The 26,731-nt window shown below is 51.9% G+C and overlaps 9 protein-coding genes across 9 annotated transcripts; 4 read left to right on the forward strand and 5 right to left on the reverse strand.

Annotated features, from left to right (window-relative positions):
• Nucleotides 1–2,272: 2,272 nt before the first annotated feature.
• N0V89_001338 (uncharacterized protein) lies at nt 2,273–3,758 on the forward strand (the record flags this gene model as incomplete). The annotated part of the gene is made up of 4 exons (XM_056210151.1): nt 2,273–3,141; nt 3,192–3,279; nt 3,328–3,399; nt 3,450–3,758. The coding sequence occupies 4 exons, from the start codon at nt 2,273–2,275 to the stop codon at nt 3,756–3,758; spliced, it is 1,338 nt and encodes a 445-aa protein (XP_056076973.1).
• A 1,935-nt stretch (nt 3,759–5,693) lies between these two features.
• N0V89_001339 (uncharacterized protein) lies at nt 5,694–7,493 on the reverse strand (the record flags this gene model as incomplete). Its single annotated transcript, XM_056210152.1, has 1 exon — nt 5,694–7,493. The coding sequence occupies one exon, from the start codon at nt 7,491–7,493 to the stop codon at nt 5,694–5,696; it is 1,800 nt and encodes a 599-aa protein (XP_056076974.1).
• Nucleotides 7,494–9,379: 1,886 nt separating this feature from the next.
• On the reverse strand, nt 9,380–10,614 carry N0V89_001340 (uncharacterized protein; the record flags this gene model as incomplete). The annotated part of the gene is made up of 2 exons (XM_056210153.1): nt 9,380–10,347; nt 10,413–10,614. The coding sequence occupies 2 exons, from the start codon at nt 10,612–10,614 to the stop codon at nt 9,380–9,382; spliced, it is 1,170 nt and encodes a 389-aa protein (XP_056076975.1).
• A 1,645-nt stretch (nt 10,615–12,259) lies between these two features.
• N0V89_001341 (uncharacterized protein) lies at nt 12,260–13,315 on the forward strand (the record flags this gene model as incomplete). The annotated part of the gene is made up of 1 exon (XM_056210154.1): nt 12,260–13,315. One exon carries the CDS (start codon nt 12,260–12,262, stop codon nt 13,313–13,315), a length of 1,056 nt encoding a protein of 351 aa, XP_056076976.1.
• A 23-nt stretch (nt 13,316–13,338) lies between these two features.
• Nucleotides 13,339–14,753, reverse strand: N0V89_001342 (uncharacterized protein; the record flags this gene model as incomplete). The annotated part of the gene is made up of 2 exons (XM_056210155.1): nt 13,339–14,308; nt 14,629–14,753. The coding sequence occupies 2 exons, from the start codon at nt 14,751–14,753 to the stop codon at nt 13,339–13,341; spliced, it is 1,095 nt and encodes a 364-aa protein (XP_056076977.1).
• Nucleotides 14,754–15,917: 1,164 nt separating this feature from the next.
• Nucleotides 15,918–17,390, reverse strand: N0V89_001343 (uncharacterized protein; the record flags this gene model as incomplete). The annotated part of the gene is made up of 1 exon (XM_056210156.1): nt 15,918–17,390. One exon carries the CDS (start codon nt 17,388–17,390, stop codon nt 15,918–15,920), a length of 1,473 nt encoding a protein of 490 aa, XP_056076978.1.
• A 1,420-nt stretch (nt 17,391–18,810) lies between these two features.
• N0V89_001344 (uncharacterized protein) lies at nt 18,811–19,548 on the reverse strand (the record flags this gene model as incomplete). The annotated part of the gene is made up of 1 exon (XM_056210157.1): nt 18,811–19,548. The coding sequence occupies one exon, from the start codon at nt 19,546–19,548 to the stop codon at nt 18,811–18,813; it is 738 nt and encodes a 245-aa protein (XP_056076979.1).
• Nucleotides 19,549–21,754: 2,206 nt separating this feature from the next.
• On the forward strand, nt 21,755–23,100 carry N0V89_001345 (uncharacterized protein; the record flags this gene model as incomplete). Its single annotated transcript, XM_056210158.1, has 2 exons — nt 21,755–21,857; nt 21,908–23,100. The coding sequence occupies 2 exons, from the start codon at nt 21,755–21,757 to the stop codon at nt 23,098–23,100; spliced, it is 1,296 nt and encodes a 431-aa protein (XP_056076980.1).
• A 1,503-nt stretch (nt 23,101–24,603) lies between these two features.
• On the forward strand, nt 24,604–25,859 carry N0V89_001346 (uncharacterized protein; the record flags this gene model as incomplete). The annotated part of the gene is made up of 2 exons (XM_056210159.1): nt 24,604–24,998; nt 25,052–25,859. The coding sequence occupies 2 exons, from the start codon at nt 24,604–24,606 to the stop codon at nt 25,857–25,859; spliced, it is 1,203 nt and encodes a 400-aa protein (XP_056076981.1).
• Between the last annotated feature and the right edge of the window lie 872 nt (nt 25,860–26,731).

Here is a 26,731-nt window from a genome sequence, read left to right on the forward strand (position 1 = left end):
CTGAGGAGGCGGACGTACCTTCTCAATACAGCACGCCCAGCCTAGTGGATACTCGTCTTGCGTGCAGTCCGTGGTGTTGGCGACGGCCACGGCGGACGCGCCGCAGGGGCCGACCAGTTGGGATTGTAGCGTTGCGCAGCAGAATGCGGAAGCCATGTCGCTACATTGGGGAGGTTCGATGGCCTGAGCTGCGGTGAGGGTTATGAGGGAAAGGAGGTGGAATAACATAGTTGGAGTGGTATGGTGACGAGTATTCAAGAGGATGTAGGAGGTTTGAGGCTGTGTTGAAGGCAAGATGGTGGTGGGGATGCGAGTTTGTTTATACATTGGCGGCGTGTGGGTTGTAACGGTCTCACTTGTAGAACATGCACAAGAAGAGGGGGGGCCTATGAGCGGATTTCGTGAGAGGGCGGAACGTATGGTGAAAGGGTGTTCCGCTGTCGGGACGGGAGCGGGTGTCACTGGATCATGGTTGCTCTTTGAACATGGAGTGGCTTTGGGGGTGATATTACAAGAGCTATGATCATGGCTAAACCTGGCGCTGAATCACACTATGCAGCTCTCAGGATGTCCATTCCCTCACAGTCAAGCCTTTAGTTCTTACCGGCGTGGATTACTGCCAACGCTTCATCATACGTCATGTTCCATGTTACCGTAAGGATGCCCAAACGAACCCTGAAGCGGCTTGCCAGACACAACATTGGCTGGTAGACATCCGAAGTTATAGCCAGAGTCAATAGGGGTTACTATCTTCAGCCAAAGTCAGTCTCTTGGCCTTGAAGGACGATTCGAGCACACGCGTGCATACCAGGTGATGGTCGACGCAGCAAACTCAGCCTCTCGGATAATTGTTTGCGCAGGTGGTGAAGTCTTCTATTATTGGGAAGCTTTCTAGGGTGTAGCAGATGAAGTGAGCCAGCTGACGCAGGAGGCAGAGGTGCCTTGGCCACAGGCGAAAGGTTGTGCAATTGTTGCTATGGTACTGGATAATAGCACGACTGTTTTGGCAATCTTGAAGAGCATTGTTGGTAAGCGGTTGGAAGCAGATGCTTTTGCCAGGATCCTGTATCGTGAATTGTAAGGGGCTTTTATGTTGACTTTCGACAACAGATTGGGAGAAGGAGCACGACTGCCGGAGCTAGTGACAGGGTAGGTCACATCGGAGTGGTCGTGATGTAGCACTAAAATTCTGGCTGTGGGTTTCAGGCAGGCCCCGCGGGTGCAACGATTGACCCGTCATTGTACAGCGGGTAAGCTGGTAGTATTTCCTTATCTCATGAAACAGAGAATTAGATACCAGATCTAAAACACCTTCAGATTGCGGTGTATCTCGCGAGCACATTGTGGCTATGCTGATCGCTCTACAAACGCATCTTGAACACAATCTCTGCGGTGCAGCGTGTCGTAAAGACTAGAGGTAGGGCAGTGTCGAGGATGCTGAGCCGTAAGCTATCTCGGTTTCGGTTTACTGTGACAGATCAACTTGTACTCGTCTTGTAACACTCTGTGTGCATTCAGCATTACTGACGCGCTGTTGAGCTTGCGCTTGATCGGCCTGCGTGACCCATCGCCGTAGGTACGGGTCTGAGAACACGACGTTATGCCCATTACGATGTTACTTATCGAAGAGACGTACAACTCGGTCTGGTGTCAGTGTATGTAATCAGTCCTTGGAACTCCTGTAGATGTGCAAACGATGGATAGTTCTGGTGAGGCAATGCGTGGTGTAATGCCAACAGCTATTATCCACATCTGGTATCCACTTTCGGCGACACAACGACGGTCTTTGACAGATACGGACCGCCGAATCAGGGACGTGAATGTTCCCGGCAATGTCTAGCGTAGTGCGAGAAGGATGGGCGTATCACGCATCGGAAGCGGACCTCATGGTGTTTCAAGCCCTTACCTCTTGCAGACTAGCGCATGTCCCCGCAGCGGACGGCGCCCCAGAAGCTCACCTATCCAATACGGGTCATCAGGGTCATCTCTCATCATACTCGTCACAAAGAATTACCGGAGCTATCCCTTCCTCTGCAAGGCTACTCATCCACGTGTCGACACCCCGCACCAGAAGCCGTCGAGCTTACCCCGCCTGACCTCATGGCTCTGGAGACGCGGAAGAAGATGTATATCAATAGAACATCGTCACTTTGGCGTGCTGCTTCCCCCATTTTGACTTTGTTATCCCACCGCTTCCTTGCTCTTCGCCTACACATTCTGCACGCACCCGCTGCATTGTCGAATACACAACTGACAATTTGCGAACAAAACTATGGCCAGTTGGTCCGATCTTCCCGAAGCTCTCAAGGGAAGCTTCGACAAGTTCTCCCAGCTTCTCCAGTCGGACGACCAGCTGAAGGCATTTACAACATCAAATGCAATTGACAAGCCGGCAACCTTCGGAATTAAATCGAGCGGATCCGACAACACCATCCTAATCGAAGTGAGCAACGGCTCCGCGAAGGCCAAAACTGGCTCTCCGAAAGATGCGCTTTTCACGCTTTCCGCTCTTCCAGAGCAGTGGGAGCAGTTCTTCAAAAAAGTGCCTGTTGCGCCCTACCAAAGCTACTGGGGCATGTTCGGCATGAACATCAAGCAGAAAGGCACTGAAGTGCAGGGCGACGAGACTGAATTCGCGCACTGGACTCACGTCTGGCGACGCGTTCTCGAGCTTGCGCACGACGCGCAGTGCGGACCGATGAAGGAGGACACGCAGCCGGAACCGACCCAGGACTACCTCACAGGCAAATACGTGTACCTAGAAACTCCAGCGTGGGGCAAGTCTAAGGTCTTCTACGAGTATTCTGGAGAAGGCAAGCAAGCGATTGTGTTCCTTCACACAGCGGGCAGCGACAGCCGACAATACCATGGAGTGATGAACGACTCGCGAATGCGGTCTAGATGTACAATGTACGCTTTTGACCTGCCCGCGCATGGGAGGAGCTTCCCATCTCAGAAGTCCCTCCCTGGTGCACACACCATTACTGAGGATGGCTACGTGGGCATCATCGCAGCTTTCGTCAAGGCATTAGGACTGCGGAGACCCATCATTTGCGGTGCTAGTATGGCTGGCCAAGCGTGTCTGGCTGTTGCGACCAGGCATAAGGAGGTTGGAGCTATTGGCACTATTCCTCTGCAAGGGTTTGTCGCTCTTCACGCTGGCATGGAGTGTGACGGCTAACACTGCATAGAACTGAGTACCTCAGCATGGAACGGCTGTGGCACGACCGCTCGCCGTACGTGAACCAGTCTTTATTCAACCCAGAGTGGGTTTACGGGGTGAGTTTAGGAACATCGCATGGTATTAATGTGGCTAACTAGTTCCAGATGATGTCGCCAACAGCACCACTTGTGAACAAACAGCTCCTATGGCACACCTATAGCTCCCAAGCCTATGGTGTAAGCCATCCCCTTCCTCTCTCCCCATCCCTGCTAACGACCACCTTCAGATCTTCCACGGCGACCTCGATTTCTACTTCGGCGGCTTCGACGGCCGTTCCCGCGTCGCCAACATCGACACGAACACTTGTCCTGTCTTCATGCTCACTGGAGAGTACGATTGGTCAAACACACCTGAGATGGCCCAGAAGACGGCGGACAAGATTCCCGGCGCGGAGCATAAGACGATGCCGGATCTGGGCCACTTCCCCGCAACCGAGAACCCGCAGAAGTTCGTGCCACATCTGATCGAGGCGATTGAGCATATTCAGAAGGTGCGAGCGGGTAACTTGAGCACAATGAGGTTGAGCCAGGATTAGGCTGCGGATACCCACGGTATGCACGAGGTGCTACGAGTAGTTACTATGAGGGTTCAATGACAGTACATTTGCAGCGAATGCTCGCTTGACGGCCGATAATAGGTTGAAATCAAAGCAATCTCAGTTGATATAGCTATAACTAATTTCCATGCAATTTGAAAAGGAAAAGTGAAGTGGAATAACCCGACAAAATGTGTGTGAAGACGATTCTCCAGTAATGATCTCAATTTCGAAATCAGCTGGTAGTCGTATCACAAGATAGTTATTCAGATGAATGTTTGTACGCGAGATGCCTTACACTCTGTCAAGTCCCCTGTAGTAAGATTGTGGTAACTCTCCCCACCGCCTGTCTCGTAGTATCTGTCTCGTAGTACCTGTCTTGTGGTATTTGCCTCGTAGTGTTTGATTCAGTATCAAGCATTCTATCCCCTTAATTGCCTGTCAATATCTCAAACTATATGAATCCGACGCATCCCTTTCCTACCTCTTATCCAGCAATTACCACCTTTCACAACCCAACGCGAACACTCCCTGTACGCCTTTACCCAACCTTCCTCTAACACGCCCTAAACATGCCCCACAGATTGCAGGCCGTTCGCGCACGCGTAATCAAGAAGGTGGAGAGCGAGCTCGAGAACCCGTTGCAGGCGCTCGAAAAACAGACGCTACGAAAGCGGGAATATTAGAGTACACTACAGAAGACAGAAGATACGAATGGAGTGCTCAAAAAAGCAGAGAAACCCAGGACCAGAGAGGAGATCGAGAATGACCCGGCGGTCAAGGCTAGGTACAAGGAGAACGAAGAGAAGAAAAAACCGGAGAGGAAGAAAGAAGCGGAGGTAGAGGCCAAGAAGAGTGTGGGCGACGATGATGAGACCGGAGAGCAAGTGTGAATGTGGGGCTTATTGGGGGTGGTTTTTTTTCCGAGGGACTTGACTATTGGGAAGAGGGAAGGTGGTCAGCAATGATTCCAGGATTAATGCAAGTTTAGAAAAATTGAATTAGAGAAATTAGTGTGGGTAGGAGGGAGAATCAGAGGTAGAAGCAGAAAAAGAGGGGAAGATGGATGCAAGAGAAAATAAAGGGCAAGCTAAGGAAGTGTGATTTTTGTAGGGCCTGTTGATGCGTAACTCGTCTTTTGTGACGTCTCTGCCTTCTTAGCCAGGAGGCAGAAAGGAAGCGACTCATAGAAAGTTGTCGTATTGACGAGCTTGCCTTGCAATATGTCAGTGAAGCGAAATGATGCTGTAAAGTGAGGCCTCGTGCTACTTGTACATGACGTACTCATACCGTTCACACATGAAGCACCTGAGTTATAGTTTACCGAATGGCTCCATTTCATTTCCTATATACAAGCGGAGCGCGAACCCATCGCACTCAACGCGCCCGATTCCCCCCATGTCCACGCACCCAGAGCCTCACATCTCTCACCAAGGTCCCCCCTGCATCGTCGTTCAGTGTTATCGTAAATCATCTGCAGCGAATGTAGAAAAGAGTGACTTCGCAAAATCACATACTGCCAAAAACGCCTGCAAATGACCACCAATGTTGGTTTCTCGAGAGCTAGGACATAATAGGAAGGATCAAGGCAGGCTTGATCGTAAAGTAGAGGAAAGAAAACGTCTTTTACACAAAGCTCGGTACGTGTCGCAAACACCTTGGTGATTGAGAGGGCAGTAGCGAGACAGTCAAGAAGCGCAAAAGCAAGTAAATCAAGCCTGGTCTCTCGACAAACAGGGACAAGAATGTAAACAATGACAATGAAACAAGTGAAGCAAAACAAAGTCCGGGTAAGCGCGTCGAGAGCCAGGATTGGGTATCCAGCTGTAAACGTATACTGTCTGTGTGATGTGTGCTGCCGGTCGGAATGTCGAATGGCCAGGGTAGAAGCCAGAAATCTTCTATGGAGGCTGCAATAGCACGCATAGCACGCCACTAGAACACGTACGTAGCATGTCTGCCTAATGTAGGCTTCGTGTACTCTCGGTCCCGATCACGACCGCTGCCGCTTTGAGGTGCCCACCGAACGTCTTCGGGTCCGATCTTTCGTGAATAAGAGACCTTGTCTGGCGAAAAGCTCGTCTGACGGCGTGCATTCTCGCGTCGCGTAGCATCAGAGCCAACCTCTCCATAGAGACGTCGACCGCGATCCTCATTAGTGTTCATAGTGGTGGCGGAGCGTCCGAGTGGCGGTGGCGGGACCGAGGATTTACTAGGTGCAGCAGTGGTGTATCGTGCGGAGGAAGTTTCGGAAGGTCTATTGGCGCCCATGGGTGGACGAGTGAGTGGCGATGGCGAGCGGTGGCGCTGTCGCTCTGGCTCGCGTAGCACAGTGCGATGCCCGTTACCCACTCCCATGTCTTCGGGAGCTAAGCTGACACCTCCTCCAGGCGTAGGGTAGTAGTAGCGTTTGGTTGGAGCTGCCGACGGGACTGTTGGATATGCTTCCGGACTGCTAGCTCCAGAGTCTTGGGGGGTGACTGACTCACGAAGACCAGAAGGGCGAGGCGCAGTCGATGCTTTGCGACTGGCAGACGAAGCTTGTGGCACGGTAGGCATCGTCTCGGAGCGGCGAAACATTGGCGTAGGCGATGTCTCTGAACGGCGGTGGTCGCGGGACGACTCTGTATGGGACCGATGCGGTGTCGCACGCGGCACGTTGATCTCAGCTGGCGAAGACGAGGCATGCTTGAAAGCGGGCATTTTCCTATCTTCAGGTTCCCAGTCAACGATTTCGGGGCCTTTCCGGTCTCGACCTGTTGGCGAATGTCGGTCCCTTGGTCGTGCGGACGACCGACGAACCGTCTCTGGTCGCTCTCGTCGAGAGCGGCTGTCGCGGCTATCGTAGTAGTCCCGTACATCTCGCGAGGAGTTGGTCCTGCCCGGCGAAGGACGTTCGTCTCCCTTGGAGCTCATGCGGATGTAGCGCATCGCATCGCTAGCTTGCTCGCTCAGCTTCTGCTTGCGGTCATACTTGCTATCTTCGTACGAGCGCCTGTCCTCTGCCTTGCGGCGCAGGTCGGCAGCAGCCTTGCGCGCATCGTCTTCCTCTGCGCGTCTGCGAGCATCATCACTGCGTCTCTTATACTCTGCTTCATAGCGTGCCTTTTCGTCTGCAGAGTGGTCGCTGTCGCCGCGTTCTCTCTCTGATGCAACGTGCCTGCGATCCTTCTCTCGCTCCTTGTCGCGCGACTTTTTATAGTCGGATCTCGCGCGGTCGGAGGTCTCTCGAGTGGTCTTCTGAGGGCTCACTTTCTCGCGAGAGCTGCGCGTGGTGCTCTGTTTCGAGGGATATGCTTCGTACGTGTCGTACTTGCGTGAACGCTCCTCATAGTATCGGTCATCCGAGTACCGCGATGACTTGTGCTCCTCATAGCGAGCGGGTCCGTTAGCCTTGAAGCTTGCGCCTGCGGGGGCTTGAGTTCGGACATCGTAGCGTGCTGTCCGAACCTCTGGCCCGCTGCCGCTGGCTCCTCTCGCAGCCTTCTCTCTGCGGAGCGACTCCAGCTTCACCTCGGCATCGTAGCGGGCACGCGCTTCTTCCTCGCCTATGAGCTCATAGGCCTGCTGAATCTTGTGAAACTCCTCCTGCTTCAGCAGCTTCAATGACGGATCGGTGACTTTGTCAGGGTGGCACTTGAGGACTAATTTCCGGTACGTCTTCTTGATGGTCTCTGAATCGACGTCCTTGGGCAGGCCTAGTGCCAGGTACGGGTCTGGAGGCAGCGGGTCCATGATGTGTGGCGATGGAGGGCTGCCGTGTGTGGGTGTGGGTGAGTGTTGGTCGATGTTATGAATGGGAATGCCGAATTGCGGCGTTTAAGGGCCCTGACGATCCCTGAGACGGGTGCTGGATAATGCCGGTGCGAGGTGTGGCGAGGACGTGGCTGCCCGTGGCTCCAGAAACCTCGGCGAGTGCAGTCGCTGTACTAGTCAATGATCGTCAGGACGCGCTCGCGTTCGCGGCGGTGTTAAGGAGCGTGTGAGTATATGTCGGTCGGTAAAGTCGCTCGAGTCGGACGGTCGGTCACGGCAGGGGCGATGAGGTAAGTGGAAGGTGGAGCGGGAAGGCGGGAAGGTGCCAACGCCAACGCCGTCGCAAGGGAAGCCCGTAGAAGCCGGACAGGAACTGCGCCGGTGACACAGCGCAGGGTAAGCAGACTTCAGGCCTCTTGAGCGACAAGAACGCGGCTGTGTTCTGAAGCACGTTCGTGTCTCGCGCAGAGGATGCTTTGTTATGGCAACGGCCGGGAGACGCTGCGGGTCGTTCTGGCGGTGAGTGACGTACTGCGTGAGGCTTGACGCACCCGATGGAGCCAGCCCAGACACGAGAATCAGATTGGAATTACAAACGCTCTGCGCAATATGACGGAGGATGGATGGTCGAAAAGGGCTCGGAAGAGGAGGGAAGCGTAGTGCAATGTGCGACAGTGTAGGCTGGGGCACAGTAATCAATGGGGGACGCAAGGCTTCGCTGTTGCTCACTCGATGGGTGCTCGGAGAGGCTATCTAGGGACAGTACAGCGGCACCTTGCTCAACCCGCACGCTTCCTCAGCGCACTTGCATGCTTCCGGCATCTGAGGCTGCAGCAGCCAATGCCCGTCAGCTCCGCCCTGAGGCCGATTCACTGAGCGTGCTCCACCGCTGCTGATGCGAGGTAGTCAGTTGCCAGCTCGTGGGGATCGCAGCCACTAGTCAGTCACGCCTGGTGTGCCCACCGTCGCTCCACGCCTCGTCCTCAGCCAGACAGGAGCCACCGAGCCACCCCAAATCGCGCAGACCAGACACCGTCTGCGAGACCTGCAGATGCACTCTACGTCGCGGGCACGGCGGCTACAAACACACGCCCAATCAGCCGCCGCCCTGGCCACATGGAACGTTTTGGGACCTGACGCTGCGCATGCCGTGATAGGACAGACGCCCACACCTGCAGCATCCAGAACACCGACGAAGTATCCACGAGTCGCCGATAGCATCACGCATGCCCAATCAAACCCGGACAGCTTGGCCTGCAGAGACATTTGCAAGGCATGACCAAGAGGACAGGCTGCAGGAAAAGCACAATCTGCGTCTTCTCGCAGCCTGCCGACCGTTGCCCTGATTGCCCTCACATGTCGTCCTTCCCGCCATACCGAGACAGCGGAGACCTGGGAGGACGAGCGATCCGTCACGAGGTCCTGCAAGAGCCATGCCAGATCCGGCGCGGCATTCGCCATGTTGAGAAGTGATGCGTGCGAGCTGCGAGGGAGTGCCCTGACGCACCGGCGGTTGCATCGCCAGGCAGACAATTTCCAACTCGATCCGTCCCGGATGACAAGCGTTAGAAGAACAGTAGTCTGCAGTAGACGCTGGCAATGAATGGCCAGGTAGCACACGATGCGGGGACGGCGCCACAAAAAGCGGGGCATTCTTCACTACGACTACCAATCGCGACCTACAAGTCCTGTTCAAACACCACTACTGTACACGTACGTGGGAGGGCTTGATTGAACGCACTTCAGCCCAACAACAGACGCCCTTCACCAACACGAAGTCCGTCACTGCCGTTGCGGAGCTCGCTCATCTGTACGACTCTGACAACACAGATCGACCCAGTATTCTAGATGGGGGATCCTCTACATCATCCTGCGTCGTCTTCCGTTACCCACACTGGAAGATCGACGTCAACCACAATGGGCTTGTTGAACGTGGTCTTCAGATGATGGGGGCCCAAGAAAGCAGCATTGATCATGACAGTTTCTCTCCGCTCATCGGCATCCACGTCAGGCTTGTGCTCGGGTCCGACCTCGCTTGCGCCCACTCCTTGGCGATGCTCAATTGCTCCTCCAAGCATAAACTTTGCGCCTCCACTTACCTCACCACCTACGCCCTCGGAGGACGAGGTGGCATTAATCTGAGAAGGCTGAATGACGCCAGGCAGACCTGACAGGCCCCCACCGGGAGGCTCGCCCCGGGCCAAGTGCCTGGGACTGTATGTCTGACGTGTCAGCCTGCTATGGTTATCCAAAGGACGACGTCCTCTAGCAGTCAAATCTACCATTGACTGCTTCTTGCCCATGCCTGGGTCCTGCCAGACTTCCACGCCATCCGTCAGACTTCCCTTCCCCGGAGACTCAAGGTTCCACCGCACCCTTTCTACACCACGTGCTTCGTGAATATGCCCGAAAACAGACAGCATTGGTCTAACACGATGGAGAGCGTGAAGCAACTCCTCACAACCAGTCCGCTCATCTTGCACGGCCTTGTCGCAGTGTCCCAAGGGTGGGGTATGCGTAACCGCAATATCGGTATCTAAGGGAATCGCATCCCAAATCTTTCGAGCTGTTCCAGGCTTGTACGCAAATCCCCAATCCCTGTTGTTGGGCACGTTGGGACTGCCATATACCTTGAAGCAGGTATGCGGGCCGTCTTTAGCGTTCAAATATATGGTTGCAGCCTCGTTCTCCAGATATGTGATTGACGTCGACTCGGCCAACAGTCTCTTGTTGTCCTCAGAGCTGCGAGTATCTGGCCATCTTGGATGACTTGATCCAATCCGAGTGTTGTGCTGCTCGAAGAAAGGTGCATCGAGAGTCATATCGTGGTTTCCTGACCAAGATGAGCCAGCGGTTCACACTTTTGATCGGGCAGAAGCAGCCCAACTTTCAACATACCAGCAACAACGATTTTAGCCTCGAAATCCGCTGCTTCTAGCCACCTAACCGTCTTCTCTAGCTCATGCCGACTTCCCTGTTTCGTCATGTCCCCCGCATGGATCAGTACGTCGCCCTGCGGTAGCTTAGGTGTTTGGTTGTGCGTGTCAGAGATGCACACTATGCGCGTCTTGCGCGTTTTCCTCATTGCAGTAGTCATCATACTGATCCATAGACTCTCTACTTGTGCGTGTGTCTTGATATGTGGTGCTGACTGTCGAAATTGTAGAGTACATGTGTTGCTCGTTGAGCCATGGATGCTCACTCAAGAGCTCTTGTAGGCTAGCCTGTATGAGTCATGGCTCGTATGCCCTCACACGATGGAAAGTACGAAGGTCGCAGCCTTGCGTGACTCAACTTAAGCAGACATTCTCTCCGCAAAGACACCGAATCCGAATATCACGCAAAGGCGTCCGAATAGCAGCCTCGGGTCATCGCGGCTGTACCTGCGCCACAGACGCGCCATGCTGATCTCTCAACTAGTCCAGATCTAACCGAGGCACCGCCACTCCCCATTCATCTCTTCAAGGGCAACCTGTCTTCACGACAACCCCACAGCTCAATAGCGCGCAGCCCCAGCCTCATGTCAAAAAGCACTACGCGACTCAGGCTTCTAGAATACGCGTTGCGTAGTCCCTGTCAGCACGAGAATGAAGCTGAAAATGCACTACGGAAAAGGCTAGGCTAGAGGGTTGCTCACCGCAATGTGGCGTGCAGGGGACATGCTTGCGTGTGTAAGAGGGTGCTTGTTGCGAGGTCGGGTGTTGCGAGGCGAGCGTGCGATGTGACATCGATGCTTACGATCAGGAGGATAAATTTGGAGACAATCGGATCAGAGCCTAGGTACTCAAGGATATGGCGAGGGTGTCCGTGGTGATGCGCTGCGATGAGAAAGCTGAAGTGGGATTCCTGAGTACTGTTTGGATGCCACATGAGATTACAGGGAGGGAGATGAGATCAGATGAGATCAGATGAGGCTCTGCAGGCAGCAGTTTTGTAAAGTGCCCCGCGTTCGTACTAGGTTTTCAGAGTGACCAGGTATTTATGATCGCTATTGGGGGCACTTGTTGCGGTCTTCATTGAAGACACCCAGGCCGTGCGGATCATTGGTTATGACTCTATTGCTGAATAGCGTAGGTCTTATTTCTCGCGTGGGATTTGCGGACGTTCAAATTGATATGGTGACAAGAGCACCGCGTGGAGTTGCTTGTGTGCGATCTTCCAGAAGGTAAGAATTTCTAGTCCATCTTTGACACGAACATTCTGGCGAAGAAATAAACAGACTTAGCTGCCCTGTTTATGCGAAGAACAAAAGACACGTATTTCTGGAAGGGTAAGAAGCTTCTACACTGTACTGGTGCTTTACGAATCAAGATCATAAGTCATTTCCGACGCTGCTCGGAGTGAGGTGAGGTTCCATGAAACGGCGACAAATTAGGTTGCGATATTACTGTGCCGCACCTCGATGTTATACATGCAAGACGTGGAATCATTGCTATCAAGTCCCATCTGTCCCAGGCCTAGGCGAAAGCGCAGCATGACACTGACGTCTTTGTTCATTGCATGGTGGTGAAACACAAAATGCTTGCTTTTCGAATAGACAAACATCTCCAGATGTATCCTAAAGCGCCTTACGAACATTTAAGAGCGGAGAGAATCTGTGTATCGTCCCTTCCCTTCACTTTCACATGATTACGTAAGGGCGCCAGTAGCTTTGCGCGCGTAAACACTACCCCAGTTCGCATACAACAGTCCAACACATTTGATAACGAATATTATTCGAATACCCGGGCATAAATATCCCCCAAATGTCGAGCGTCCCACGATCATCGGAAGCGCCTCAAACGCAACGACTCCCCTTTCGCTTGCTCGACCTCCCTAGAGACATCCGCCTCAATATTTATGACGAGCTCTTCCAGGCAACGGCACGCTATCTCCTGCAAAGTAACACGAGGAAATCTCGCGCGAAGAACTCATCATTCGACTCAATATGGTGTCTGGACTACGACTTCGAGACGCATGGCGGCCTTCTCTGTGCGTCTAAGTTTTTCAGTCAAGAGGTAGACGCGCATCTGCGAGTTTGGCGCAGGACCCTTGCTTTCGTTCTCTACGTTGGCACAGATATACAGAGCTGGGATACATATACAAGACTCAAGGATGTGCTCATGGTGCTCGGCGACGTTGATCAAGAGCTTCGCGGCGAGAGAGTGACCGCAGCCTTGCGAGCTGGAGCCCGCCACGAAGATCTCATAGCGACAGTGAACAGGAGAGTCACCGTGCGGATGGCAGACAGAATTCTCCCCAATCTTTCGTTGAAAGTACGCCGCAAGTATGTGAAGGAGCTCCTTGATGTGTACCTAAGCCGCGCTCCTGTACAGCATCGCACCGGAATCTCTCATCTCCTAGCTTCTACGCTTCGCCTTCCTAAGCTGTTGAGCACATCTTTCAGCGGTTTGAGTGCTCTCAGGAGTGCAAGCAACTGCCTCGCACCCTCGGTCATTGAAGGCTGCATCGTTGGTCCTCCTTGCGTCGACCTTCAGTTCCTCTTCGCAATCGGAAAGGTCGACCATGCAGTGAAGCATCTCTTTGAAATTGGGGTTTCCGGTCCACCAGGTTACCCTCCCCGAACACTGCTGGCAGCTGTCGAAAAGCTTGTGGAAGATGGCATGAACATCAGATTGGCTTGTGTGGGAAGAAACGCGAACCACGTCGATGAAATTCTCGGCCACGAACCGCTCCAAGGCTATAAATTGCTGTGTATTCAGGTCTTCCCGACACCCAATGGTCGTGGTGTAAATGTCCAAGTGGTGACAGCTTCATCGATGACTGTAGCTATGATAGAATCCTGGCACAACAATGAATGATCATAAACGCGGTGTACTTGACCTTACAGCTTCCACTCCAGCGGCTTTTCAATTTCCAGCACCGCTTCTTCCATCCAACCACCGAAACTCCACGGCTTGAGCTCCAGCGGGAAATATTTCGACTCTTCCTCGCCTCCAGTCCCATTCCGCAACATCTCGACCCAGCATCCACGCGCTCTCGCCACCTTCCCACCGATATCAAACGAGCACCACCGATCCGTACCCGCAGCTACGGCTATCTCATTCTTTGTACTAATATCGTACGGGTCAATCTTCACTCCGTCGTCCAGCTCAGTCTCCACAGCCTGCCGATGCCCCGCCGGCTCTGGGATCGGCGGCTGAACATGCACCATCTTCAGCGGAACATATCTCATGTTGACCGGCACGGCAGGAACCCACCTCCACGGCTTCAGCGTGCACGCAAAGAAAGGCGCAACGCCATCCCCCTCCACCGTCCCGGGTGCAAATGCTTTCACAGTCAGTTTCTCTGGCGGCGCCATCCCCTCCTTCGTCACGGGCGCGGAAAACTCAAATCGTGCAAGATGCTTCGGGATATTCCAGTTTAGACGACCATTGTATGTGGTAGTGCGTTGCGAGACGTAAATGCGCGCTATGCGGAGGGCTTTCTTGGGGATCTTGGGCGGGCCGTCGGAGGGACGCGGCACGGCGAAGTTTCCAGGGATGAGCATGAGTTCGTCATAGAGTCCAACGGGCGTGTCTGTATAGCGAACAATCATTATAGCACCAAGTCCGCCGGTGAATGTGCCTAGCCCTTCATCTGTCCATGCTTCTTCGAGCGGATCGTAGAGCCCGAGTGGAAGACTGTTGAGCTTCAGGAAGAGTAGGTAGCTTTCTGCTTTCAGGGTCCATGGCGCTGGTACGCACATAACGGGATGTCGTTCATTCTCCATATCTGAACTTGGCAAATGGTTGGTGTTCTGTACGCTCAGGTCGTTGTCTGATGGTGCCTGACGTACGAGCGAGATTGCGCGGCTGTGACCGGGAGCGTCGCGCACTCACTCCGGGAGATGCGTACCAGTATGATGGCAATATGTATGTATACCCAGGACAATGCGATGACGGGTTCAACAAAAAGCAACTACCGTGACGTAAGCCTAAACGAGGCGTGGCGCGCTTGTAACCGAACTTGTCGCAAACAACGACTCGTACCTATGGTGGCAATTGCAAACCCATGTTGTTGCAGTGAGAGCAATATCAGAAGCGTGTGATTTCTAGGTATGAGGCGTGGCTGACGACGCACGGTTAAAGGCAGATTTTGTGGCTGCATTATAGTCATTGGAGTGCAAGCATACCGTGTGTACGCGTTATGCCCATTGTTCATGATCCGGATCTTCAAGGCTGCAGCTCCTGCACGGCACCGGTCGTTCAAGCCAGCGGCACCAGTGTCGCCGCCTATACCGATGATACCATAGTTCATCGGGGGTATGATCGCACGCCTGGATTATCTGTCGAATGTGAGATATTGTCAAGCAAGCCGCGGTGGCACTAAAGCCGAGGCAATCCAAAGACAAGAAACAAACTTATTTGTCCGGCAACCTTGAAGCATTACGAGGCTGACAATATACAGATATGATCCGTTCAATTGCGATGTACGACGGTAGAAGGTCTTGCTCTCTACTGTGCCCATCGTTGATCCGATATAGATGGGATATCCTGTTCAGCACAAACAATAATTCAGCACTAGCAGACCAAGCACGCAATATTAAAGGGAGAAAGACCACTGCCTGCAATTTGGGTATCTTTATCTAGGTCTGAGACGCACGCACTGAAGCTACAATAGATCCCGACATGTGCTTTGGTTCTTGTTGCCGCAACTGAGTTTTTGATGCGGGGGTGCATATCGTCGAAAAGGAGTAATTGTAGTGTGCTGGCATTCATCGAAAACTCATCCCATCACGTAAGGAGCTCATGTGGACAGCAGGTATTCCGGGAGTAATCGTTACTAAACTAATGTGAAACTATGAACCAAGTTTTTTTTTTAGGTTAAGCGAGAATGGAACGATGAATGAGGGAACATGGTAATCAAACCTGAAACAAAACCTTGGAACAGAAGAAATTGTAGATAGAGTAACAGAAGACTATAAACCGAAAGGTTTGTAGTTGAATTAGAATGGAACCATGAATCAGACATTCTAACGCGTTAACAAATGCAGGTTACCTCTGCTCGAGTTCTCCCCGCGTTCTTGTCCACTTCGTGTAGACCTTGCGGTAAGGATGAAGTCCTGGGAACGCTAACGCCATGCCCACGTCGCTCATGCTAAGACATACCATTGCAGTAAAAATCACCAAGAAGATCCAATCTGCGGATGCAAGTGCCGAGAGCGCCTGTTTCGGAAAAGGAAGGCTGAATGAAAGTCCCGACTGGACTTCCGAACACCATGAACTAGATACAGATACTCGCGAGGAGACAAGGTTGCAAAGTATTGGGAACAGGCCTTGAGCCGTGAGGGATGTATTTACGCAGGAAATAGAAGACACGATGTTCACGCACTTCAATTCTGTTCTCGGTATGTGCTGTGTTCGAATCGCCGAGAAGAATCGTTTCCTAGAGCGAAGGGTTCAGCTGCTGAGATGGAAGAGATTAGTCATCGAACATTTCGTCGACCCTATCCCGGAGGTACAGATTCTGATCAGCGTGGATCGGATACTGAGGGTACTGATCGTTACTTCTTTGGGTATTCTGATGAGGGCGGATCATCTCAGCACGATTTTGACTGACATTGGAGGGAAGTTCCAGGTGCTCGCGGATATACCAATATGGCGAGAATTCGTTATTCGGAACTTCTTCGATACGGACATAGTCGTCGTCAGTTCCCACAGTCGAGGCTGGCCGGTCGCGCATCTCCACTTCGTTCGCGATTTGATCGTCCTGGGACCCGTCGTACCCAACTGGGATCTGACTTCCGCTAGCCACGCTAGTGATATCGATGCCTCCAGAGCTACCGCTGGAGCTCTGGGTGGAGGTCGACATATTACGCTGGTGCTGGTGGAGAGCAAGAATGCGGTGGTATTCTAGCTTATGGAATGTCAAAGAATTGCGTTCGAACAGTGCCGAATCGTACACCAACGAAGCCGGGTTGCGGAGCTCAATGAGACCAAGCGGACGTGGCTGGCCAAGTACCATGTCATCGTGCTTCATTGCGCGATCATTCGCTACTTGGCTGGCTTTGAAACCTGCTAGGGTGTACACGAGAGACTGGCGCTCCTCGAATGAGTTGAATATAAACAAAAAACTCATCCCATATTCGAGGTGGAGTGAAATCTGGTCCTCGACTCCGTGAAGCTGAGAGTGGTAGATATGGTGCATCATAGTCTGGACCATCTTCACAACATATGGACCACATGGACCCGAGTCCGCACTGCCGAAGCTATTGTGGTTCCACTGGTGAGGAGCGTTCTGTTCGACGTAAAAGTCATACTTTCCGTCCCCGAGCAAGTTTCCGAAAGCAAGTGCAAGACTCTGGGCAATATTTTGCCAATCAACAGCCCAACTGAACAGTCCGTCAATATAGTGCGCTCGCTTGTTTGGGCGGTCGATGGCAAGGAGGGCCCAGTGACCACCTCGAACTTCTTCTGCAGATGTGCCACCCATACCATCGTTGAGAGGTACGAATATCCACTTCTTGTCGTCAAACATTGTCTTGTACGCTCGTAGCTCGATCATAGCTGCATCGTCGACTCCCGTTGCCGCAAATTGCACGCATTGTGCTGTCGTGGAACTGGCGACTGCAATACCATTTGTCTCACCATCGTAATAGAGAGAGGTCAGCTCCAGCGCAGCATCCAAAACAGTGTCTCTATACCAACTATAGATCCCTGTGAGCTGCATGATGCTCCAGATGTCTTCATTTGATAACAAAGCATTGCCGATATGAGCGTATGTATCGTCGTTAACGGGCGGCAAGACGTACCCCCAGCGGTGGAGAATGCGATATCGAAGCGGGTCCGGAAAAGGAAGCAAAGTTTGGCGCTGCACAGGCTCGTCTGTTTCTCGCACAGATCGGAATTGCCTCGCGCGCGGCTGATTCGGGTAGGTGAAGTCCTGCTGCATCATGTTGTGGTTGTTGCGTATATAGTCCCGTTGCCCTTGGAAGGCTCCTTGAGTGAGTGAGGCATCCACCGTGTATCGGCGGGTTTTGAGCGACGGACGAGTCGACGCGGTCGGTGGCAGCTCGCGACCAAAGCCGCGTGAAGAGGTAACGACAAGTGAATTAGTCTGCAAGTTTACCAGCGCAACTGTTTGCGCAAAAGCGTGCGCGCGCTGATTGTGTACGCCGATATCAACGGGCATCCATTCCTGGTGAGTCGCGCTCCTTGCGCTTGCGGGCTGTGGAGCGTTGTCCATGTTGGAATCTGAACGAAGAAAACACGAGGCGAGTTTAGAGGCGAGCTTGTCGAACAGCAACTTTCGCTTTATCTTTTGCGACGGTTGAGGCTTCGTGGTGTCGCGGTAGGTGTGTTCGTTGGGTTTGCGCACCGGGAGAATTACTTCTGTGGCGGTACCTTTAAAGCCTGCGGGTGACGCTCATAGTGAATGAACAGAGGTAGCGTCGGGTCATATATGGCCCATGCAGCGACCCGTCGCGCTTGTTTCACCGCTCATGCTTGTTGTCGACAGGATTGAGGCAAGAAATGGATTTCTAGTACCCGCTTTTCGACCACAATCCATGGCTCATGTCTGTATCACTCTTGGTATTGCTGCAGACCTCCTCATCGCCACTGACGTGTGGTGCCTCTACCGCTGCATCCAAGTGAGTTTACCATAGTTGAACCTGGTCTCACCGAGGGTAACCATAGCGCACCTTGACTCCTTGTGTGGGCCACGGGACGTTCCTCAACTCCACCTCTCTAGGAACCACGCACTTTGCACCAGGAGCGGCTCAGGTCGAAGTGAGATTCTGAGGCACATGTACCCTCTGCATGGTGATCCAAGTTGGGGTAGGGTGTATACTCAAACCAGTGAGCAACACGCATGCTCTTGTATCCCGTTTTCCCAGAAGCCTATTCGAGAATACCGCAAGGGCAGTTCGTAGGGTGCGACAACTACGGGAGCGTTTAGGCGAACCATGTCTACAAACGTTGGGGAGCAATCGCACAAAAGTGGGTCTATTCAACAAATACTCTGAAGGCATCGTAAATGTCGCGACGACGTGTATAACAGCTTGGGAAGAACGCGCGATACTGATTGTTATTACACGCAGCGGTGCTACTGTCTATTATCGTTGAATGCGCCATTGTTCGTGTTATGAAAACGTTTGCAGGTCGGTCGTAGTTGGCGTGAATTATGCGGACAACGTATCTTCTCGAATGTTGTGCGCTGTGCTTCTCGTGGGCCTGCTCCGGTCACGTGACTGATCACGCGAAGCGTTCGGGTCCGCTCGTTCCTCCGCACGAAATGGAATTGGCAAGTTCGAATCGGCATTGTAGCGATCGAGTAATTCTAGATGGCTTTAGAGTTTATTCCATGAGCTGTCCTAACAGCAGAGGCGGGAAGGATACGTGCCATTCTTCTTGTGGTTCAAGTCATCCATGCCACACTTCCAAAACTTCCACGCGTCATATCCACTCAAGCCCTGCAAGAGTCTCATTGCGCGCCTCAGCTGCTTTAGGTCTTCTGGATCGGCTTTTGGGTAGTAGCTTTGGTGAGCATGCAGCGTACGAACTAAACAGGTACCGGTATATCGCATGCTCAGAGTTCCGAGGAGCCCCAGTTCAGATTTTAAAAAGTACTTCGCACTATGTGCGAGACATATTAGGTATTTGAGAATACCACCGCTCGTAGCGCTGGGCTCTTTGCTGCCAGTGTCGGCTACTGCGGGGAAACCATTCTCTACCATGTCTATAGTGGCGTGTAAGATCGTGCAAGATGTCCAGTATATCGTCATGGCATGGAGAAGATGGAGGTCCATACCCGCTAGAATGTCAGGTATGACTGCTTGCTGCGCTGGATCGTTCTCACCCTCTTTAATGAATTCTGCATTGTGTGGATACGCTCTTTCGAATAAGGTTATGAAGTTGCTATACCAGACCCGTAGCTCGATATCAAGGTCTGAGCAGTGCTCCTTAAAAACTTTCAACCTTTGGAGCGTTTTTTCAGTGAGTTTTCGAGTGCTGAGTAGGTCCCATTCTTCAAGGACACCAGGAAGCTTGGCCAGAACATCCATGGCGGTATCAACGGCATCCTTTTGTCGATTCTTCCAAGGGCCGGTCATCCATTCAGGTCGAGACAGGAAATTTGCTTTTCGATTCGAAAGGGCAGATGTCACACCGTCAAAACGAGTTTCGATAAAAATCTCATGTGCTCCAGTATGCGAGAATGCTTCTGGGGGATGAAAATGGACAAGAGTCAACAACCCTCGTATATGGCCTTTCCAGTTACTCGCTGCCGAGCTGAAAGAATTGATTTGCTATGGAAGTAAGCTAGGTCTTGTGTGTAGTCAGTGTGCATACCTCATAGAGCGCTAGTATGCGACAACAATTTAACATCTCGAATGGCATCGCCTGTAACCTTAGCTCCTTGGCGAACAATGACAACGCTTTCCCGTATAACTGTATACCTCTCTGCGTGAGATGTTTGTCTTGACCATCTCTACCGAGCTTGGAAGTGCTCAAAGCAAGCAACGCGCACCTTGTAACCTCGCTCCGGGGCACGCAGTTGAGGGTATACTCAGCCCATTTAATGCCAGGATTTGCGAAAGAGGCTGCGTAGGAAGACACTATGACGGACTTCGGCGGTAAATACACGTTCCAAAAGTCCGAATAGAATCGCAGCTCAAGCGATGTACGATTCAAGCTTTCGGACTGTCTGCCCTCGAAAGCTGGTTCACAAATCGGGCCCGACCGCTGCAAACCAGGGCATGTTTTCGTCGTTTCCGGTCTATAGGTTCCTTTTCCTGACTGGTCGGCATGAACCAGGATGATGTTACGCTCGTACCCGCCGCAAACAAAGCTCCCACGTATGCAATTACCACAATATGGTCGTAGTTGGTCGCACTTGACAACTTAACGTCAGCCACCTTGCATCACTAGCGCGCATGACCAATCATCTGCATACCTTTTTCTTCCTGGATCGGCAGGTCGAGCATCCTTCCGGTATCAGCAAGGCGTATGTGGAATGAGGGGGGTTAACATAAGTACCTTTGGATCGCCCTGGAACTCCTACCATCTCCTACTGCAATGCACGGTGTATACTGATATGTACAGAACAACAGCTTGAGCACATTTAGTTCGCTAAAGGGATCTTTATGATGACAGCTTTGTTGGGAAGCTCTTTCCCCAAGATACGCTCGACACTTATTACTAACTTCGACAGAAATTACTAGCAACGGAGGAGGAAAGAGCAATCGCTCAGGCGCTATAAAAAAATTGAATTTTATGCCTCACGACTATGTCGGTGTATAAGAAGATGAAGGACTGCAAAGAGTACTCGGAACCGATCGAGGTCGTTTTGCACGGGCCTCGCTGCATGGACGGCGGCGCAAAATGCATCCTGTTTCGGACTAGCGGATGGGACGGGTTCCACTTTCCTTCCTTTGGTATCGCCCGATACTTCCGAGCCAACTCGCTTCATCCCGTCGCCATCTCGTCCATACCATGTAGTCCCCCTCTGCTGTTCAAACACCACGCTTTTGGGGGGCGTTTCCGCGTCCTCCTCACTCTCAATGTCATCAGAGCGCTCCAGTAATGACGAGTCGTCGACACAATTTCGCATCGTGCTACGACTGCACTCATCTTTCAGAGAGCTTGTAGGACTGTAGTCATGCCCTAGCTGATGCAAGATCCTCTAGTACGGGGCTGCTGAACCAACTTAGCTGTGGCTTTCAACAAGCTTTATCATTGATTCCTTCTCAAGATTTGAGCCATTGGAAGAAGCGTTGGAAATCGCTTGAGCTCTCGACCGTGTCAGATCAATATATACACAGCTGTTCGCATCTCATCAAAAATCCAATCATGTAGCTACACGACAGTCCCGATATGGCATGAATGGAAGGCGCGGAAATGCCAGACGTCGCCAATAAGGGTTGCATAGGGAAACACAAAATAGCGGGTTTCCCGGACATCACAAGCCTACGTTGAGATGCACCATCGCTTGCTGTACTGATAAAAAAAATGGCTCGCAAAATCCTCTCACTTGCCAGACCCTCTCCCTACCAGCGGTCTCTTACCTGCTCGTTTGCCCACTTCTCGACCTATCACTCCACAAGGTCTCCGTCTGGCGCGCCTTCTCATCCTGCTCCTCTAGACACCATTATATTTGGATCCCTGTCGCTGGCCTCTTGTCGTTCTTGGAAAACCTGAAGGTCATCAATCAATTAACGCCAACAGCGCAAGCACACTACGTAAGCGCGGTTTCTTCATCATGTGAGAGATATTTGAATGACTGTATACAGGTATCGATTGCGAAACTGGTGGTCCACCATGGAGCTTCTCGACCTACCTCCCGAGGTCTTTCAGCGTATCATGCAGAAGTACGTTGCAAAGGCCGGACTATGCGACGCGTGGAAGCACAGAGAAGTCTGCAGTGAGAGTTGCTACACTAAATTTCATGTGCAACTCAGCTGACCATGTTAGAAACTTTCAATGTCTATATCACCGTGGAGATCTTCAAACACCAACCGATGAAGGTGTACTCTAGCCGCCGAAACCGTGGTTTGTTCCGAAAGGGATTGACTGTCTTCCTCGAATATCGCCTCGAACACTTATACGGCGCGCATGATCTCCTTCCTTCGGCTGTACGCATGGCCGTCGCCAAAATCATTGAAATCACTCAAGAGACGTCTGTTAAAGAGCGTATAGAGCTCAACAAGGAAGTCATTGCTGCCGTCGTAAAGTTCTGGAAAAACGTACATGTCGCCGCGATCAAACCGTCCAAATGCACGGAAACGGGTTGCTCCAAAGATACAGATGATGCTCGTCTACTCTGTCTGGTGGTTGGCATGGGAAGATTAGACCTGACAAGGAGTGTGCTTAAGCACTGCACAGATCCATGGAGTGAGGCATATTGCTTGGGCTCTCCTGTCGACGTGGCCGTCCGTGCCAGGGATCTAGCCGCCGTAGAATTGCTCCTCACAGACACTAGATCACACAAGCGCACGAAATCTTCGATTTTTTCACGGACAATCGACAGAGTTTTTCATGCGCAAAAGGACGAATCAAAAGTAGACTTCTTGGAAAAACTTCTCTCCTTATATTGCACCTTCCTCGGCCGACCCCGTACGGAGTATTGTATTCGGTGGCTTGGATATGCCCACCATCGAGGAGCCATAAGCATTTCCAGAAAGATACTAGACATGGGATTCAACTCTGCCCTGGCAGCCGAATATCGCCCTTGTCTTTTTGAGTGGTGGGGTGAAAAACCAGATCGGATTACTATGAAGCTGTTCGTTGAAAGGAAGGTTTTTGATATGGCCAAAACATACACCTTCAGGAGTACACGGAGTGACTCTCTTCCTGTCATGAATGACGAATCCGTGCTGTATTACGCTGTCCGTCTCGGCGATGCAGATCTGGTACAACTCGCTCTCAGGTCCGGTGCAGACGCGAACGGTGCAATTAATTCCAGTGGGATTCGCGAGTATCCTATCCGTCAAGCTATCACAAATTCGAACTGCGAAGCCAAGATTCTTGAGCTCCTCCTTGCGTATAACGCTGATCTTATCGGAGTCGACCCTTTCTTCGGTAAACATAATCTGGAGAAATGCCATATTGAATCTACGAAAAGAAAATTGCTTGAGGAGGCTATCAAACGCACCGACAACAATTAGAAGAGCATTCGCGACATTGATGGCGAAGCTCAGCAGTGTCAGCGTGCGCCTACTATTCTCCTGGGTAGCGTTCTGGGGCTGAATTAAGACATGAACGTGATTGTGGGTCTGGCCAACAAGTTTTCCGGCCATGCAATCTTTTGTCTGATGGCGAAGCATAACACCCAGCAGAACAATCACGAGTGGTCATCAATTTTACCATGCCCACAGCCGTAAGTCGTTGCACGCAATTACACAGATCCACGAGACTGACCAAACTGATATCGAAGGGATAGATATCGAGATCCTTGCGATCACCACGACGAATCATGCATACTCAATGTCAGCTGCGTGTTCCCGGAAGACACGTGCTTTTACAAGCCAGTCTTTCTTTTGCAACCCAACATAACACGACTCAATTTTTTCCTGTAATACATCCCTTCTACAAATCGATTCCCCAAGCGCTTTGACGGATAACCATCGTGCCTGTGGTTCCCGAGCTTCAGAACTTCCTGATGCAAATTCCCATTTTCAGCGACCTGGACAATAGGAGTCTTTTATTTACCTTGCCAACCCTCGAGACAGACCGGGTTTGTGGCAATCAATCTTCATAGATCCGAGAGTTCAGTCCAATTTTGGAATCATGCTTTCCCCCTCATTTCTTCTTAACACTGCTGGCTTCTTTTGTCTTTGTACATATTCGTCACCAACTAACTACGTACGAACTGTGTTTCTTGGTACTACGACCGCCGTGCTTTGTCTTGTCAGTCCATTTGACGGCCACATTCACCATCACGTCCACACATGCAAGTCTCTGATGGTCTTTGGCACCGTAATCAAATCGTCGGAAACGTGATCCTCTTAACCAGCAGCCTTCGAAACACTCCAGATACCGGGCGCTCTTGTCCTTTCCCAGATTTGATGAGTATGCCGTCACTACGAAACATTTAATCGCTTCGTTGTTACATCGCCACACGCCCGCCATATTTCTCGTCTGGAACAAAATTTCTATGATTACCTGGGCAGATGTTCCGGAATAAGCTGTACCCTACGCATGACGTTGCACCAAAAGATGTTTGGAAATTAGCTTCTAACGAATTTGTGGTTTGCCACATCGGGTCTATGGTTGCCGGCGTGTCGCGTTGATTATAGTGTGACGTTGTTTTGGGGAGATAAACCTTGCGGTGGAACATACTTTCGGCAAGCAATACTACCTCTGTATGTATCCTAGGATAAAGGTTTCTCTGTCAGTGGTGGGTACTTGCTTCAAAATTTCCCCGGAGGATCGACGTCGCAAAGCGGGGGAGCGCCCAGCGAGCCCAGAACTGTAGGTACCTCGCAACTTGGCAAACCAAACGCCAAGCAAGAAATTTCCGTTGGACGCCCGCGAGGTACAAGCTCCTCCTAGAGAAGGGCTGGATGTTAGTTCGAGCGGGATGTAATGCCTAGAGCTGTAGTCTTTTAGAGGGTAGGTTCTCACCTTCACTCGCTCAACACGTACTTCTTGAAGCACATATTACCGAAATGCGAGGCTTAGATCTGGGTGCTGTGCTCTCATCCGCACTCTTAGTATCCTCGAGCAGTGCTATTCACCTCTTCGCTGCGCAGTCCGATGGCAATCTGACTACACTCAATTTATCTGCTGGTGACACGAGAAAACCATCAGGATTTAAGGCTATCGCTAACACCATTGACTGTGCTGGAAACCCTTCGCATCTGAATCTCGACTTCCATAACAGGGTTCTGTACTGTCTGGACCGAGGCCAGTCCAACGCAACGGCGGGATCTCTCAACTCGTTCTCCATCTCCCGCAATGGATCGCTGAGCCGCATCGCACGCACGACCGCGCCATTGTCTGGTGTGTTCGCACAAATCTTCGATACCGAGGCCGATGTGCGTGGCTATGTGTCAGCCTCATAGTGCGTTGAACACCTCCAACATACATCGTTGTGTGGGCTAACAAAGCTTACAGCAACAAAAGCTCAATTGCTTCTTGGATCCTTGGAGAGAAGGGAGCACTTACTGGACCTCTGGAAACTATCTTCCCCACCATCAACAAAACCGGCCCTGTACCCGCTCGCCAGGACCGCAGCTATGCACACCACGTAATTCTCGACCCGACCAAGAAGTTCATTCTCGTCCCCGACCTCGGCGGCGATATGGTCCGCGTATACAAGTACGATCCCAAGACCATATCTCCTCTCTCGGAGCTCAAGCCCCTCGTTGCCGACCCTGGAACTGGTCCCCGCCACGCCGCATTGTGGGAGTCCCCCAGTGGCGATTTGTATCTGTTCTTCAATGGCGAACTCAGCCAGAAGGTGTACTCGTACCGCGTCGAATACACCGAGACCGGGCTTGCCTTCACCAAGAATTTCGAAATCGTCGGGCTGGACGTCGAGTACCCTGCTACGACTGCGCCTACGAGTGAGCTAGCCGTGAGCCCGGATGGGCGGTTCGTCATCGTGTCACACAGGGAGAAGTCCTTCGCCACTTCGCCGGTATACCAGACGGGACCTAGCGACTCGATATCTACTTTTGCTATCAATGATGGTGGGACGTTGAGCCTTGTGCAGGTTGCGCCCTCGGGCGGATGGTCGCCTAGGCAGTTCAGCATTAACAAGAACGGAGATCTTTTGGCGGTTGGTCACCAGAGGAATAACTCTGTTATCATCTGGAAGCGCCATGTGGCGTCTGGAAAGATTGTCTTAGAGGAGGAAGGCGGTAAGGTCGGAGAGGTCGTTGTCAATGGCCCTGTTGTGTACACGCAGTGGGACGAGTGATAATTTGCGCTGATATTGCTGGCTAGCTAGAGGTGAAAAAGAAAGCTGGAGACGATAACTGTAATGACGGCTTTGCCGTTAAGTTAAAGAGATTCTGCCACAAGAAGACATAGTGTGTTGCAGCATCAATATGACACAGATATGCCACATCGTCGCTAGGACTACGATCATTATAGTTCACTGAACGGCCGATTTGTGCTCCTGTCCTGGAAGAAGCAAAGGTAATTGAGACGGTCCGGCATACTGAGTTGTGTCATTTCCTAATGTGCTGTCATTGTGCTGTCCGACACGACTCATTCGTCAGCTAGGATGTAGCATCTGCAAGCGGTGCGAGGTGAAAGAATCTCCGCATAAAACCTTTATGGAGCATCTTGAATATGTTAATCGCGTGCTTCAATCCGTGGAGCCAGAGGCGAGGAGATGTAGGTACTATCACTTCCGCCAGGTGAAGCATCACAGCCTGATGTAGTCTGGGGGATAGCCTGGCTGGAAGTGGAAGCGGGGACAGCTCCAAAGCATTTCTGAATGCTGCTTCGGTGGTAACATAGGATCCTGTGTTCTGTGTGAGGATATCACCCAATTGATGTGTAGCCAGGGCTTCATATGTCAGTACCAGCTGGAGCCCTGGAGGAGCTAGATGCACGTGATTTGCGCGCCGAAGGCGGTTAGCGCAACGGCTCGCGTGCGTTATGCGGGGCAACGCGAGAAATGGCAGGGCCAACCCAGGAAGACAGGGACAGTCACGTCTTGGAGCATCTTGCATCGAAGGTAAGGACTGCTTCTAGAATAACGTCGGTATGGAGTCTGGCCTTGGAAATTGCCTGATATTACGAGGTACCTCCTGTCGATCGGCTAGTGGAAATGACGCTTCG

The sequence above is a fragment of the Didymosphaeria variabile genome, assembly GCF_027946475.1.
Source record: "Didymosphaeria variabile strain IMI 356815 chromosome Unknown scaffold_1, whole genome shotgun sequence".
Lineage (NCBI taxonomy): Eukaryota > Fungi > Ascomycota > Dothideomycetes > Pleosporales > Didymosphaeriaceae > Didymosphaeria > Didymosphaeria variabile.